The 16,006-nt window shown below is 32.8% G+C and overlaps 2 protein-coding genes across 7 annotated transcripts; one reads left to right on the top strand and one right to left on the bottom strand.

Annotated features, from left to right (window-relative positions):
• Positions 1-5,198: 5,198 nt before the first annotated feature.
• On the bottom strand, positions 5,199-7,172 carry LOC131617487 (uncharacterized). 6 transcript variants are annotated; one of them, XR_009288596.1, is made up of 7 exons: positions 6,829-7,172; positions 6,436-6,487; positions 6,300-6,358; positions 6,058-6,153; positions 5,527-5,583; positions 5,372-5,392; positions 5,199-5,276 (listed from the first exon to the last, which is right to left on the bottom strand). XR_009288596.1 is itself a non-coding variant. In XM_058888767.1 (7 exons), exons 2-7 carry the CDS (start codon positions 6,467-6,469, stop codon positions 5,264-5,266), a joined length of 252 nt encoding a protein of 83 aa, XP_058744750.1. In that variant the 5' UTR covers positions 6,470-6,487; positions 6,829-7,172; the 3' UTR covers positions 5,199-5,263. The 6 variants fall into 6 exon arrangements, 3 of the variants coding, with proteins under 3 accessions (XP_058744750.1, XP_058744749.1, XP_058744751.1); XM_058888767.1 differs by having other exon boundaries at positions 6,058-6,125; XM_058888766.1 differs by having other exon boundaries at positions 5,208-5,392; positions 6,058-6,125.
• Positions 7,173-8,717: 1,545 nt separating this feature from the next.
• LOC131617486 (nodulin-3-like) lies at positions 8,718-9,370 on the top strand. Its single transcript, XM_058888765.1, has 2 exons — positions 8,718-8,861; positions 8,962-9,370. Exons 1-2 carry the CDS (start codon positions 8,786-8,788, stop codon positions 9,168-9,170), a joined length of 285 nt encoding a protein of 94 aa, XP_058744748.1. The 5' UTR covers positions 8,718-8,785; the 3' UTR covers positions 9,171-9,370.
• Positions 9,371-16,006: the final 6,636 nt, after the last annotated feature.

Genomic DNA, 16,006 nt, shown 5'->3' with positions numbered 1-16,006 from the left:
GTATGAAATATTATTGTCTGATTTATTGAATGATGCAATTATATGTATATTGAACATACTTGTTAATGATGATGATGATGAATGATGATGAATGAGTATAAGATGATGCTACTCATAGTATGAAGACGATGATAGTATGTTGAATATATGTTGCATGCATTCATAGTCATTTGATGAGGGCTGTATCCTAATGATGAGAGGATACAGTGAAGGGCAAGATTCCCATTGTGTGGAATCTGTGCTGGCAGGGCCGTATCTGGATGATGATAGATCGGTCGGTGGATGATGTCCACTGGTGATGTTTGGTACCACATGCATAGTGTCAGTTTCATACATGTGCATGATTTGTTTATAACATGATGGTGTATGTTTTAAGATGACTTGTCTGTTTATCTGTGGATGTGTGAATGATGATTTGTCTGAACATGAAACAGTTGGTGAATGATATCACTATGAAATGTTATTATTTATGATGCAATAACATTGGTTAACTGTGATGAGACTCACCCTTACTTGTTGTTATTTTCAGATTGAGGATAGCGGCGCGACTTGGTGAGGATTAGCTCATAAGTCGGTTTTTAGTTATAGTGTCGGTGTCATGCTCTGGTAGATGTAACACTGGGAACGCATTGTTTTGGAGTTTGATTATAACTCTATTTTGTTTTGTTGTTTGAAGTCTTATACATTAATGATGGATGTTTAATGATGGATGTTTGACTCGATGATTTTAATTCCGCTGTGTAGACATTGTTTGTTTATTGAGTTATAATTACATATGTTTTCAGTGAATGCATGACATGTACCGAACGTGTATTTTTATTTATTTTATGAATTGTGACACCTCTTGTATGTTTACTCTGATTAATAATTGTTTAAATGCCGCGGGTTATTAGAGGGGTGTTACAACATCCACTGTTCCATGTTTGGCTGACTGGGCTGGGAGAATCTTGCTGACTGGGTGCCATAATCCATGTTTGGCTGACTGGACGTATGACGTGGCTGCTGTCTTTGAGAAACTTGGAAAAATTGCAAATTAATAAGTTGCAAAACCTGGGATTCAAACCCAGGTCACTAAGGTGACATTGTTGCAAGCTTACCACCAATCCATGCATGTTTTGTTGAAAGAAATTGCAAAGGAGTTCCATATATAATAAGTTGCTTACATTTTAAAAGTTAATTAAAATAAAAACGTTGAGTATAAAAACTAATTTTATTTAATAATTATCTAAATGTAATATTTAAAATTTATATAAATTTTTTTTTATAATAATTTTCATAAACATTTTTAATCAGTTTTTTTAATTTATATAAACGTTTTTTTAATAATTTTATTTAAATGTTTTTTAATAATTTTTTTACTTAACGTTTTTTCTATAATTATATAAATGTAATATTTATAATTTATATAAACATTTTTTTAATAATTTTCATAAACATTTTTATTCATTTTTTTTTAATTTATATAAACATTTTTTTATAAATTTATTTAAATGTTTTTTTGATAATTTTTTTACTTGACGTTTTTTTATAATTATATAAATGTATTATTTAATAATTTATATAAACATTTTTTTAATAATTTTCATAAACATTTTTATTCAGTTTTTTTAATTTATATAAAAGTTTTTTAATAATTTTATTTAAATGTTTTTTTAATAATTTTCTTAATTAACGTTTTTTTTTATAATTATATAAATGTATTATTTAATAATTTATATAAAAAAATTTTAATAATTTTCATAAACAATTTTATTCAGTTTTTTTAATTTATATAAACGTTTATTTAATAATTTAATTTAATAGGTTTTTTTTAATAATTTTTTTAATTAACTTTTTTTTAAATAATTTTATTTAGTTTTTTAATTAACTTTTTAAATATTTGTTAGGAATTTGCTCAGTTTTTTTAATCATTGCATTATCTATATATAATTATTGCTCAATCTTTTAAATCATTGCATTATCTAAATAAAATTATTAATAAAATCGTTTATATAAATTAAAAAACTGTAATAATATAAAAAACGTTAAAATATTTAAAATACATTTATATAATTATACAATTATAAAATATTTAAAAATACATTGAAAATACATTTATATAATTATAAAAAAAACGTTAATTAAAATACATTTAAATATTTTCTAAAAAAACATTAATTAAAATACATTTAAATATTTTATAAAAAAACGTTAATTAAAATACATTTAAATATTTTATAAAAAAATGTTAATTAAAATACATTTAAATAATTTATAATTATATAATTATTAAATAATACATTTATACAGCTATTAAAATATTATTACAGTTTTAATTTATATATTATTGAAAAAGTATTGAATATTAATATATAGAACTCCTATACATGTTTGACCTAAATAACATGTACGTTAGCTTTGCCTTACTTATGTGTGCATGTTTGGCCTGAATAACATGTTTAGCTTTCACATGTTTGACATGAATAACATGTGTGCAATTACTTCTCTTTGCTATGTGTGTTTGACCAGAATAACATGCTTAGCTCTTACATGTTTGACATGAATAGCATGTACGTTAGCTTTGCCTTACTTCTGTGTGCATGTTTAGCCTGAATAACATGTTTAGCTTTCACATGTTTGACATGAATAACATGTGTGCAATTGCTTCTCTTAGCTATGTGTGTTTGACCAGAATAACATGCTTAGCTCTTACATGTTTGACCTGAATAACATGTATCTTCGCATTGCTTTATGTGGTATCACATGTTTGACCTGAATAACATGTATGCATTATCTGTTTGCTTGATACATGTGCATGTTTGACCTGAATAACATGTATGTTAGCTTTGCTCTTTCTTCGCTTGCATGTTTGACCCAAATAACATGTATGCATCCTTGCTTTGTATGTTTGACCTGAATAACATGCTTAGCTTTTATACGTTTGACCTAAATAACGTGTATGCATTTCTTATCCTTGCTTTGTATGTTTGACCTAAATAAGATGCTTAACTTTTACATGTTTGACCCGAATAACATGTATGGTATGCATTTGCTCTTCCTTTTCTTGCATGTTTGACCTGAATAACATGTATGCATTTCATTCTCTTTGCTATGTGTGTTTGGCCTAAATAACATGTTTAGCTTTCGCAGGTTTGACCTGAATAACATGTGCGCATTTGCTTATCCCTTCTATGTGTGTTTGACCTGAATAACATGTATCCATGACTTCTCTTTGCTATGTGTGTTTGACCTGAATAACATGCTAAGCTTTTACAAGTTTGACCTGAATAACATGTATGTTCGCATTGCTTTCTTTGGTATCACATTTTTTACCTGAATAACATGTTTGCATTACTTGTTTGCTTGATACCTGTGCATATTTGACCTGAATAACGTGTATGTTAGCTTTGCTTTGCCCGTGCCCTCATGTTTGACCTGAATAACATGTATGCATTATTTTTTATCTTCACACATATTTGGCCTGAATAGCATGTTGTGTTTGGGATTCCTGTTCGCTTATTCTTGTTTGTGATTCCTGTTCATACTATGATTCCTGTTCACACATTACCCACATGTTTAACCTGAATAACATGTTGTGTTTGCTATCCCTATCCACATGACATACTTGATGCATGCCTAGGATCTTTGTGATGCTCCTTGTTTGTTGCTTGCTCCCTTAGGATGCTTGGTTCCGTTTCTCTAGGAGACACGAATCGAGAAAGAAACAGAAACTTTTGAGCCGAACTACGGCGCACTAATATCTCCATTACACGTTGGAGGTACGTAGGAACAGGGTACGAACGCCCTAGCGAGCGAACTTTTCTTTTCTTATTTTGTTTGACTTTCTTGCTATCTTTCTTGTTCTTTCCATTTCATGTTTCCCTTACCACATTGCATGATACACACAAACACACATCCTTAGATCAGAAACTAGCAAGAATGGATCCTGTGGAGTATCACAGACGTGAGGAGTGCTAACACATTCTCCTCACGTAACTGACACCCTTACCCTTTCTCTGTGACCATTGCTTGTTTATTTGGTTTTCTTCGATATTTTTCATTTCTGCGCGTATGATAAATATATGTTCGATGACGACTTCATTGCTTTATTTGACGAGTTTTCTTGTTGCTTCAGCTTCTAAGATCAAGCCATACTTAAAAATATGAAGTAATTCTTTTTGTCAAACTTATAGATCATTTCCATCGATATTGATTGTGTCATCTCTAAAGTTCATGCAAATGGACACCCCGCTAATATTTGATGTGTGATTTCTAATGTGCGCAAAAAGAATCTTATTGGTCAAAAGCCACGCTATGTTAAACCAAAAATAAGTATATTACTTGTGGTTTTTGACATTATATTATTTGTGGGTATTAGTGTAACATAAATAAATTAAAATTATTTGTAGTGGCGAAAACAACCCGACAACTATTCTTGTGGATACTATGTTATGAGATATATGCTCCATATTGTCTCCGGTTGCATTACAAATGGATGGATGAAGAGTAAGGTATTAACTTAATCCATATATACACACATATGTATATACTTATAAGTTAATATTGTTGTTTTTATCATACTTTAAATTTTGTTCTAATTATAGGATCTTAGCAACAAAACACCATACTCGAAACACTACAACGCGCTTGGGCTTTTAAAGCGCTTTTTTTGGGCTTTTAGAGCGCTTAAAAGCGCTGCCAAAGCCAGCGCTTCCGTAGGTAACGGCAGCGCTTTTGAAACTCCAAAAGCGCTCTCGTAGCCCCCCTATAGCAGCGCTTTTTCCAGAAGCGCTCTCGTAGCCTACCATATAGCAGTGCTTTTATCCAGAAAAGCGCTCTCGTAGCCCCCCCTATAGCAGCGCTTTTTCCAGAAGCGCTCTCGTAGCCTACCCTATAGCAGTGCTTTTATACAGAAAAGCGCTCTCGTAGCCCCCCTATAGCAGCACTTTGAGAAATACATTTCTTATATTAAACAAATAAATTTTTTTAAAAAATACATTTAATATGAAACATTTTATGAATTAGTATTGCATATATTTATTATCAAAATACAAGTAAAACATCACTAATTTTATAAGAGCTCTAAAAGCTAAGTTTACAATCAAATTCTCAAAACACAAAATACAATTACAAATATATATATATATATATATATATATATATATATATATATATATATATATATATATATATATATATATATATATATATATATATATATATGCTCCCTAAAAAAACTAGTTCTCTCCAGCCGAACGTGACTCCTGATCGATGGCCATTATCTTTATTGATTTTTACTGAATAAAGATATCACATTCAAAGTCATATTCAATAAACAAAAGGAAATGAAGGAAGCAAGAGATGATGATGATCCAGTCCAATATACACATACCTCCAAGCTGCACTTGCTTTCCTACAGAAGAATACACATCAAGTATTAGATTTAACGTAGTAGATTATGGAGGATTAGTTTCTAACAATTAGTTGCAAGGAAATGTGATAAATCACCATTTAAATGGAAAACTATTATGAATATTGTGTAATTACCTAAGGCCATTGAATATTGTGTAAATCACCATTAATGACTCATTTGGAAAACTGTCACTGTACATCACATATGAAAGAAATTGGGTATTAACTATTAACTACATCAATTTCATAAAATTACAAGATTTAAATTGGGTAGAAATGACAAGACATTCCTCCACACTCCGTCAACCCCGTAGCCGGCTGCCACTACCTTGTCCACACCAATTCCCGTAAAAAAAAAAAGCACCATACACTTTATAGAGATGACAAAAACTGCCTCCACTCCACCATCATTCACACCCCATGTTATACCATTCCTTCCCCACAAAAGGACTGGGGAAATGCTAAATCTAACAATGTGATATGAAATCCCTTGCTTTTTAAATCAACACTCAAGGAAGAAAACAAACATTGATGGTATAAATAATAAATTTGACTATTAGCACTATTATAAAACTATCTACAAGTGATATGGAAGTACCTAACATATATAAATATAACTTATTATAAAAGGTTGATGCTGACAAAACAGTGGGATAAAAACCACACCTCAATTTCAAAATCGCCAGATCCAGCATCACCAGCTCCATCTTGCTGAGGTATATATCCTCCAATTTCTAAATATAATCATCTAGACATGACATTCTAAACAAAAATACTCATTAAATGTGTTGGAACAAGAAAGGAACAAAATTTTCTACTTTCATAAAGCAGCTCAACCATAAGGTCTCATCAAATCTTAAAAGCAGTAAACAATAAGCCTTCTGTAAAGCCCGCGATGACTTGCTTACTTGTGTCATAGGCTGATTAGAAGCTCTTCTATCCGCCTCTTCCCGTCCTTCCACATAAGCTACAGTGTGCAATGCAATCCACTGTTACTACGAATCTGTTTAATCAAATGTTAACCTGAACATGAACGAGACTTACCAACATTGACATCAAGTGGAGGCCTCTGATTCATCCAAGGAGAAGGAGGTTGCTGTGAAGAATCATAAGTACAATATCAATGTCCACTTTAAAAAGAAGAACATGATCTAAACAAAAGATTTCAGTAAATCTACAATAGCCAGATATAAAATCAATTGCACAAATTGAGAATGATAATTGAGAAACAGAATTAAACCCTTCTCCCCCAAACTAGAACCTAAAAGTGTTCCCAAACATAAATAAATTGCACTGCAAAACCATTCTCAGATTTGACCAAATCCAGTTTAACAAAACCATAGGCGAAACCACACTAACACCACACGAAGGGTCGAAATTCAGAAAAGAGTGGAAGAAGCGAAGGGAACTGAAGTGTAAAGAAAGATTGAATCGTACCCTTCGGTTTTCTTTCAACAATCTGCACTTCGTGCTTCATGTACGTTTCCGAGCCCTATCCATCTTCATCTCTTCCTTCTGTTCTTGACACTATGACATAAGCTTGGATTCTCTGAACCAGTCCCCCATGGTTATTACTCAAGAAGCTCCGAGATTTTCGTTCAATTTCAGATTTAGGTTAGGGTTTTATGTGATGTTACCAAATTAGAGAGAAGAGTGAGATTGTGTTGAGGTCTATATTGAGGATGGAAACGGGATGGAGGTTACGAGGGAAGGGTGGCGTTTCGAAGTCGTTTTCGGTGAGCTCAGGAAGCGCGCTGCTTCGTCGTTTGAGAGGAAGAAGAACTTCATAAATCCAATCGACACATTATAACCCTAGTCCCCTTTTCTTTTATTTTTTAATTAATTTGTTTTAAAAAAATTAATTTTAAAATGAGCTACGCCAGCGCTTTTCAGAAAGCGCTCTCGTATCCCCCCTTTACTAGCGCTTTTTAGAAAGCGCTCTCGTACCCCCCCTTTACCAACGCTTTTTTTCCTTGTTTTTTAGTTTTATTTTTTGCGCAACCTATAGCAGCGCTTTTCCCAAAAGCGCTTTCGTAGATGCGCTGCTAAAAGACAAATTTGTTGTAGTGAAAGAAGAAATTGACGACATTCGATAATATTGGGCGAGTTTATTCTTATCTTGTTATGAATCTCTACAACAACAATAATTTTTCTTGATTGATGTAATCTTAATTTGTATATGAAAAGAGGTTTTTTTTTTTTTTTCATTTTGATGTGCAAATATGTAAATGTCAAATGTGTGTATTCTGTCTTGCTGATGGTAACATGTAAATTTCTAAATATTGTTTAAAATAATATGATATATTCCAATTCTGTAATTTCTGTCTAAAAAATGATACGTTTAAATTAATAGATTTATAATAATATGATACAGGTAGAAAATAAAAAAAGGAACAATCATGCTTAACATACCAACAATAGCTTAGTACAAATTAAATAAGACAATTATATTTATATTTTGTGTATAATTTTGTTTTTGTGTTTTGTTGTAAACATATCTACCATTAATACCAATACCGCTAACAAGTGCATCAACTTTCTCTCTTATCCCTTTTCATATCTTTGGCCAATGGTTTCATAATGCACCTATAAGTACAAAGGTTGCATAACCGAGTACAAATCGACGTCAAGGCAGTGTTTGTTATACACTATGAAATATATATGTGGAGTTCTATGCAGCAATAATAAATAAATTTTAACTTAAGAGAAGAGATTCAATCTTAAGTACATCACCGATTGGGAGTATTGAAAAAAAATAAAATCCTAGCAACATGTGTGGCTTCATCTTAGCACATTAGTATTTGTGATTATGATTGATCTACGTTGATTTTGCATGCATGTTAAAATTTCTTTTTTTTTTTTTGGGTCAAGGCATGTGATATTTTTAATTACTCTTTATGTTCCAAATTATCTATACTCTATTTATTTATTATTTCATTTGTTATTTTCCCTATTCCTAAACATATTTCAAAAACCAAAATTTCGGTTTACATTGAATATCATTTCATAAATCAATTAAATATGCTCTCTTTTTGTTCAAGCAATTTTATCAAAAAAATAAATAAATAAATAATTTGATCCAATAATACATCATTTTAGTGACTAAATATCTTTTCACCCCAACGGTACACCATTACTACAAATAGCTTTACCATGGTCCAAAAACATAATATTCTCCTTTACTAATATGAAAGGTTTACAAAAATAAATCAAAAGTTACTTAATACCATTATATCAATCTGTTATGTCGTTTAATAACAATTTTGAGTTCATAAATGGGTTTTACGATTTAATTAATGATAAAAACTATATATTAATTTTTAAAGCGAAACTTTATCCCCTATAAAAACATCAAATAATATTCACATTTTTTCACACACAAAAAGGAAAAAATATGGCTGAAATTCTAAAGTTTGTTTATACTTTTATTCTATTAATTTCATTATTTATTGTCGCAACAAAAGCTGATGGTAAACATTTTATTCCTACATTAAATTTCTTCTTAACTTCGTAGTTTAGACGCAATCTTTAATCAAGTTTTTGGAAATTTGTTTTATTCTCTTTTTCCAGGAGCTATTGAATGTGAAACTGATGTTGATTGCAAACCAAATTATTGCATGTTTTTTAGTGGCATGTGCGTTGATAACAAATGTTTATGTAGTGTGAAGAGTCCAAGAGAAACAAATGTGTATGTAGAGGATGGTTTCTCAGATTATATGAACATTAAATCCAATAGTGTATATCAACAACATGCAGAGAAGAATGAGATCTTGCACTAGCAAAAAAATAAATTACTGAGACATATTTTATGATACAAGCCTTCCATAAGCTGTCATATTTAATTATGATGCTAACATCCAATAATTGTATTTCCACCCTAATATCAAAGACCTTGTAGTTATGATAATGTACTTTAAATTGATTAAAATGAAATGTAATAAGAAAGCAAATAGTATTATTTATATTTTCTTGTTTTCTATTTATCGTGGAGAAGTCACTATGGCGAATTTTTTTTTTTAAATAATCATGTTTTTAAAAAAAATACAAAAAAAAAAAAAATCAAGTTTTCAGATTATTTACCAAAATGTTTAGGTTTGGGACACCGTAAAGGTGTATGCGCCAAATGAAATGGCGCATTAGTTTACAATATGCCAAACCATTTGGCGGAAACATTAAAAGTTTAGGGCAAAATGTTGGTAGCCAAATCATTTGGCGCATTAGGGCATGAATCAACACATAGGCGCCATTTCATTTGGCTCATATGTGTTGGTGTATTTTTTTTAAAAAATATATCCGTTTTGTGTTTTTCGCGCACAGTTTATGATTATGATCTTTTAATTTCGTAAAAACGTCCGATAAACCGATTTCATATGGTTCTTATTAACCCTAAATAATGTTTGCGTTCTCGATTTCAGTTTTTTAATAAAGCACACTTTATTGATGAAAGACTAAAGAAAGGTTACAAAAGGTGGTAAACAAAATTGATACATTGTCGTAAAAATAAATTACAAAGTAGATTAAACTTGCGACGAGGTCGAACCACGACTAGGACATTTATTTTTATTGTGCCCCACTTGACGACAAATGCTGCATTTTCTTTCCATTTTGTTGTGGACGTCCATTTGGGTTTTAATCCGCGTACTATTGGGGCGACCCTTTTTCTTTCGGCGCATTGCATCATTATGCCAAACTACCTCCCCATCATACTCAGGCCAGTAATCCTCCTTGGCTACCACTGGAAACGCAACACTGTAAACTCGGAGCAATGTCCGAGCCTTGTAAATTGGAGACAGTAGTGATATTGCGTTGCGGTGCGCAAATGCACATGCTACTATGACATGTGAGCAAGGCATACGGAAAGCTTAAAACTTTCCATAGTCGCACCAATGGTCGTCTAGCAGAACCCGATACTGTTGTCTTGGCAAACCCTCATTGTGGTCAATTGTTTCACGAACACTGAAGGTGCGGTTGAATCGATCGAAAGCAGTTACTTGATGAGTGTTTGCTTTTGCCGATTGCTCTTGCAAAAATTTCATGCAACTATCACTAAACAATTGACCGGATTGTCTAACATCACTCCACTTCTTGCCTCTCATTGAGAATAGCGAAGCTGTCATACCCCAAAATTTGCCCATCACAATTTAGTTATTAGGTTTATTTTTTTAAAAAAAATATTTAGTTATTTTAATAATTAGGGTTTAGATTAATTTTAGGTTAAATAAATTAGGATTTATTTTAGTTTGCAATAATTTTAATCATTTAGTGCAGTTAGCCTTAGTAATTACCCTCAACTTCAAAAACCATAGGTAACCCTAGAAACCTTAAGGTAGGTGTTGCCCATTAACTGTAGGTTTAGTTTACCTTTTGTCTTCAAACATTAAATTTCTTTTATGCGTGAATTATCTTCTCATCCCATACTTTGCGTATGTCGAATGCCTTTAACTATTATTTTCCGTCATTTCAATTCTAGAAATAATGTATAGGTCGCAATAAGTTTTCTTGTAATAGTAATTAGGGTTTATATTCCTGCCTTTAATTTCTGCATTTTACTTTCCTGCCTTTATTTTTCTGCCCTACAGGTGTTTATTGTAATAGCGTAGGACATTTAATTTAGTTTTATTTTCTGTTGTGGTTAGTAATCCTAGGGAGTGAAAGCCTTGTTAAAATGGATTTATCTCACTAACTTACAAGATAAAATATCTGAATTAACCACATGATTGATTGCACACACACACACACACACACACACACACACACACACACACACACACACACACTTTTAGGGTAACCTCTTTTGTTGCCTGTTGCCTTTCGATTCAAAAATAGTCAAGCCTCTCAAATACGAGGATACCTAAAGCAAATTTCGCTCTCAGTTCATAAATCATCATAAGATCATAGTCCCTTCGAAGCTGCCTAACAGAAAAATGATCTAGTCCCTCGATGTTTCCTCGGTAATATGATGATTGTCCAAATTGCTAAGGTATCCTTGCCGGTTGCCTTAATGACTATTATATCCTTCCCAAAAAACTACCCGCCCTCTTTATGGCAGGGACAGTCTTATGGCGAACGATAACCTTCGATAACTCGTTTCAAATCCAATGAAAGGACTACCGGCCCTCCTTATGGTCAGAGTCGGTCCTTTGAATTTAGAGGCCTTGGGCGAATCAAAAGAGTGATGCCCCTATATTTTTTAACAATAAATACATAAGGATAAAAGAAGTAATTGGATAAAAAAACATATTTTCATTTCACATTGTGCAAAAAGAATTCAAGTATGGATCTTTGAATCAATGTTTATATTACATCAAAATATAAACCACTATAAAGAGACTTCTTCTTCTTCTTCTTGATCTGATCTTTTTTCCTATAAAAAAATTGACCAAACCTTTAAAATTATTCAAATACATCCTCTTAGCAATTTTTGTTGCAAAATCATTTATTTGTTCATAATCAAGGTTCTTCAAAAAAATTATTTTCAATTGAAATCAATGCAAGACTATTTAATCTATCTTGTGATATAGTAGATCTCAAATAAAATTTTAATAACTTCAATTTAGACAACTTCTTTCAGTAGATGCAACACTGATAGGAGTAGTCAATATTATTCTATAAGCTATGCATACATTAGAAAAAAAATTAAAACATTTTGTAATACATTTTGTAATTCTTCAAGCAATCCTTGACCTGTTGTGTACTCTCGCATTATTAATATCTAGACCAAGAGTTTCTAAACCATTTTGTAATTCTTCAAACAATCATTGACCTGTTGTGTCATAAACTTTAAAAAATTCTACAAAAAAACTCTTCAATTTTTATTGGACTTGTAGAAACATTCACACAACGTATAATGAGATTCATTTGTTCTTGATGACTTACATCAGGAGTACAATCAAGAATCACAACAAAATATTTCGCTTCTTTGATTTTTTCGACTATTGCATTTTTGACTTCATTATCTAACATGTTAATCAATTCATTTTGAATCTTATGACTCTCATTAAGCCTTTCATAAATATGTTTCCAATCATTAAAACCTTTATTTGTTAAGCAATTCATTCTACAACTTGTACCAAATAACTTACAGCAAAAGCAAAAAACTCTATCCAATTCTTTTGAATAAACAAGCAAATTCCTATCTTGCTCTTCTCCATTAGAATAATAACTGATATAACATGATGATGAGAAATGCCTACCAGAAGTATCTTTAGGACCATTCACAATTGACACATATCTTTTAGGATCTTTTCTTAGTAATTCATATCTTAAGTCACTTCTAAGGTTATTTCATGTTCTTGGATCATAAATGTCCAATAGACTAGACTCGTTAGGTTGTTCATCAACAAAAACAGGGATATGTTCATTTTCATTATTATAACCTTCGTCATCATCTTCATTTTCATTGTTTTTAACCAAAATATTTTTCTCTTCAATAATCCAATTTAATTAATTTTATTTTAAGGGAATTAATTAATTATATTCTACTTTATATCTTATTTATGGGAAATTACATTGTTTTATTAATTTTGACTTTGTAGTGCCCTCATAATTTTCTTAGCATATATTTCTTTTTAAAAAAATATTCTAGCAAGTATTTTTATAATAAAAAATTATCTTTTTTGTGAGGGCAATAAAGTGTTTCAATGATGTCAAAACATGTCTCCCTAGTTAGGAAGAGATTCCAGTCGATAGGACAAACAAGGAAGCATGAAGGATCACAAAAATGGGCACTTTTGGACTTTTCAAGTGTATAGGCCGACTCACAGAATGTTTAGTCCGACTCATTCCAAAAGCAAGAATTTTGGATCAGCCTCAGGAATGCTCAGGTCGATCTATAGGTCGACGCAACCTGGAATCCAAGTTTGTACAGCATGCGTCGATGCATGGCCCTGTTTAGGTCGACGCATGACATTTTGGGGAATCCTCGGGAATGCTCAGGTCAACCTTCAGTTCCACGCATGCCTTGATGTGACATTTTGGGGAATCCTCGGGAATGCTCAGGTCAACCTTCAGTTCCACGCATGCCTTGATTACTTTCCCTCATATCACTCTCGGGTATGCTCATGTCGAACCCCTAAGTTGCTCTGGTCGACCTGTCGCTCAGAAAACTAGTTTTTAGTTTTTTCAATTGTTTCTTGGCATTGGATAACACATATAAGTCTTATTTGGTTCTATCATTTTGGAAGTAACAAGAAAAGTGAAATAGATACACAAGTCTCTTATCATCTTCAACCTCTCACTCATCCATTGACAACTAGACATAACAATTTTTCTCGATCAAGGTGAGGAGTGTGTATTGATAACACCCGATAGTAGAAGATTGTGATCTTGTTCGGGTTAAGAGATTGTGGGTTTTTCTTGGATAAAATCTGTGGGATTTTCTCCTCCAAGATCTTGAAGATTCATCAGATTCAGCCGAGTGAAGAGATTGAGAAACTGTGGGTTCGCTCAATCATATCACGGTAAACGGAGGATTGTGAAGATTGATTTAGGGTCAAATTCTTGAGATCAAAATCAACCGAGTGAAAGGTTTGCGTAACATTGATAACGTGCAAATGAGTAACATTAACCGGAGGTTTGTTCTAAGGACCTGACACACTTGGTTTAGGTCGAATCAAGGGAAGAGAAAAGTAATTGATCTATTTTCTGCATTTGTAAATTGAGTATTGGTAACTATTCTTCTCTTGTAAACATTTTGCAATTCAATATCATATATCCTCACTCTAATTTTAGAATTAGGGGCAGACGTACCCTACGCGAGGATGACAAGAGGAACCGCCTAAAAAAATCGTGTGTTGCTTTTCTTTCTTGCACTTTACTTTACTTAGCATAATTTGTGTTATTGTGAGCTGTTAGAATTTGGTGTATTTTGTACACCAAGTGTTTGACAAATTAACAAACACACAAATTATTGTCATTATTTTGAAACAGTTCATTGGTAGTAATAAACACTAAGTGTCAAAGTTAAGCAAATTGATAAACTAAAGTATTGATTCACTTTTCATCGATCATTCGGTTTAGCATATTTGGTTTTCCAATAACGGATTTTTTGTAGACGATTTCAAATCCGGGGTGCTTTCATTTGAGATTTAAAAAGTGCTAAGAATAAAACAAAGGATCTATTCAACCCCCTTCTAGATCCATCACTTCGTCTAACACTTTTAATATATATATATATATATAGCGGTGGGAAAAAATTTGGTGCCCCTAAATTTATGGGCCCTGGGCTCCCGCCCCGCGAGCCCGTGCTCAGGGCCACCCCTGCTTATGGTATGGATGGGCCTTTCAGACTGAAAAGCTTAAAGAACAGAAATCTTAAAATTAAGGTAGTTGCTACTAATTGCTTGCTCTGATTTAAATTCAAAATTTTGTTTCACACTATCTTTTCAAATACTTAAAAAAACAAGGCTACGCTTATTTACAAGGTAAAGTCCTTAACAAAGTTTTACTATTCACACACTACACTTCAAACATTTTGAAAACAAAGTGAGCTAAGCAGTTAGAAGCCCATGGATAACCATGGATACAAAGGGTGCTCATACATTCCCTTTGTATAACTTGCCCCCCCGAACTCAAGTCTTTTTAAAAAGGTGCTTTTCTGTTCTTTTAGCCTTTCCAATTGGATAAATTAAAATTCTGTGGTGACTCTTGCTATCCGCAACATTTCTTAAAAGTCAATTCTCCCACCGTTTTATAGAAGCCATCCTAAAGTAGGTTGCCTCCACTAGTACAATGATAGGAAGTTTACGAATGCCTTTGAAAACTCCATTCATGGATTCTACCATATTTGTCGTCATGTGGCCCCATTGAACGCCTTTGTCATAAGCCTTTGTCCATTTCTCCCTAGAAAGGTTATCTATCCAAGTTCCCGCATCTGGATTTGTCAATACAATCTCACTCTGATAATGCTGGAATGTAGGTTGGGTTAATGCATAACCAGCATTGACCAGGGCCTTCCTGAGCTGCCTATCCCTGATCTCCCGCATGAAGTTCTAGGCAATGGGGCGAATACAATACACATGAGTTGATGGTGGGTCATGCCATCCGTTTGCTGGATTGTTATAAGCACTCTCAATGGAAGCGTGCCTATAAGAGATTAAACAGAGGTCAGGCTGAGGAGCAACATGTTCTCGGAGATTTCTTAGAAAGAAACTCCAAGACGCGGCAATTTTACCTTCAACTTTTGCGAATGCCACTGGAAATATAATGCTGTTTCCGTCCTGTGCAACCGCCATAAGCATGGTTCCCTTGTATTTTCCGTATAACCATGTTCCATCGATTTGAAGTATGGGTTTACAATATGCAAACCCTCATATGCAAGGTTTGAACGCCCAGAAAAGGAGATGGAATATTCCGTTTCCTTGGACAGGGGTTCCATCAGGGCATGCGCGGGCAGTGTCTCTATAATAGAAACAGTGTCAGGTGCGTAAGTTTGTAGCGCAGTAAGGTAGCGGGGAAGATTTTTGTATGGCTCCTCCCAATTTTCGTAGACTATTTCAATTACCTTTGTCTTTGCAACCCACTCCTTTCTATAAGATGGAGTGTAGTTGTAGGCTGTAACGATATGTGAGATAATAGTTTTGACCTTCAAAGACGAATCACAACTTATGAGAGGAAA

The sequence above is a fragment of the Vicia villosa genome, linkage group LG7 (assembly GCF_029867415.1).
Source record: "Vicia villosa cultivar HV-30 ecotype Madison, WI linkage group LG7, Vvil1.0, whole genome shotgun sequence".
In the NCBI taxonomy this organism is placed as follows: domain Eukaryota; kingdom Viridiplantae; phylum Streptophyta; class Magnoliopsida; order Fabales; family Fabaceae; genus Vicia; species Vicia villosa.
The sequence above is the reverse complement of the archived record's forward strand: the minus strand, read 5'-3'. Positions and strand labels throughout refer to the sequence as shown.

Excerpts from the sequence above, each read along its gene's own strand:
- LOC131617487 (XM_058888766.1), bottom strand. The coding sequence starts at position 6,469 with ATGAATCAGAGGCCTCCACTTGATGTCAATGTTG. Across the intron at positions 5,584-6,057 it reads CTGGCGATTTTGAAATTGAG|TGACAGTTTTCCAAATGAGT; the intron begins GTGTGGTTTTTA and ends TGTGATGTACAG. Across the intron at positions 5,393-5,526 it reads ACAATATTCAATGGCCTTAG|GAAAGCAAGTGCAGCTTGGA; the intron begins GTAATTACACAA and ends ATTCTTCTGTAG.
- LOC131617486 (XM_058888765.1), top strand. The coding sequence starts at position 8,786 with ATGGCTGAAATTCTAAAGTTTGTTTATACTTTTATTCTATTAATTTCA. Across the intron at positions 8,862-8,961 it reads TGTCGCAACAAAAGCTGATG|GAGCTATTGAATGTGAAACT; the intron begins GTAAACATTTTA and ends CTCTTTTTCCAG.